This window comes from Galeopterus variegatus, unplaced genomic scaffold (genome assembly GCF_000696425.1).
Source record: "Galeopterus variegatus unplaced genomic scaffold, G_variegatus-3.0.2 Scaffold77824, whole genome shotgun sequence".
Classification (NCBI taxonomy): Eukaryota; Metazoa; Chordata; class Mammalia; order Dermoptera; family Cynocephalidae; genus Galeopterus; species Galeopterus variegatus.
Genome location: NW_007803935.1, coordinates 1 through 1,114, shown reverse-complemented (window position 1 = coordinate 1,114; position 1,114 = coordinate 1). Strand labels below are relative to the sequence as shown.

Below are 1,114 nucleotides of genomic sequence, written 5' to 3'. Positions count from 1 at the left end.
AGAAATCCATATCATTCTGTATTTTTTCAGAGATATATGGGGTAAATTACATCTTCCAGTTAATACTTTTTATTTTTAAAACCAAACTTCTTGAATTTCAAAAAAAACCCCTTTTTCTATCAGCAAGTAGTAACTGAGGAAATTCAGAGTTTTAGCATAAATCATGTTTCTGCTATAACCCCAAGATGTATTCATCATGTATTGCCACAGGTCAGTGTCAACTGTTTGGCTGTAATGCTGATTAACTTAAATGACAAATGTTAATACATTCACCTCTCTGTTCATTCAAGTCTGTTTATTCAGAGAACACCTGCACCACCTTCTCCTGACACTTATGCCAGGTAAGGCTGCTGTACCTGATGGGGCCTCAACAGGTGGTTCCTGATGTGAGCCTCAGGGTCTCAAGACCTAGCGCCCCCAGGAGCAAACTATTACCCTGAGTTCTCCAATATCTTCCTCATTCAGAGATTCAGGGAATGTGCTGGGCTTCTTGCAGATAAGCCACAGATGTGGAAAGCTGGGCCAAACCAAGCTGAGACCTTTGTGCTCTGGGCTATATCACTGTGGACAGAGCATGTGTGTGCTGCAGGCAGTGATACACTCCAACATCTGCAGCCTCCACCCTGCTGATCTTCAGTGTGAAATCTGTCCCTGGCCCACTGCCACTGAACCTGTCTGGGACACCAGAGGCCCAGTTGGAAACCAAATCGATCAGGAGCTGTGGAGCCTGGCCTGGGTTCTGCAGGAACAATTCAAAATAGGTGTTTCCTTTACTATGTAGGTGGCTCAGACTGGCCCTGCAGGAGATGGAGACCAGCTCTCCAGGGGTGACGGACAGGGAGAGGGGAGTCTGGGTCATCACAACATGCCCACTGGTTCCTGAAATAATGAGATAAAAGTGCAATGTTATCTACAAACATCATACACTAATTTAGTAATGTTTTTTTTAAATGTATTTCAGGATAAATCATTATTCAAGAATGTAATTTTAATTTATACCCCCAAAATACCCAATTTCTAAAAAGAACCCAAAAGGTGCAAGACACAAGGGGGCTCCAGAAATTGCCTGCACCAGCCCCATCTTTCCATGTCACAGTCTTTCACAGAGCACAGG

General features: G+C 43.7%; 1 gene segment (V, D, J or C); it reads right to left on the bottom strand.

The window, feature by feature from the left end:
• Positions 1 to 553: 553 nt before the first annotated feature.
• LOC103584670 lies at positions 554 to 899 on the bottom strand. The segment is given in 1 exon segment: positions 554 to 899. A coding segment is annotated over 1 exon segment (306 nt).
• Positions 900 to 1,114: the final 215 nt, after the last annotated feature.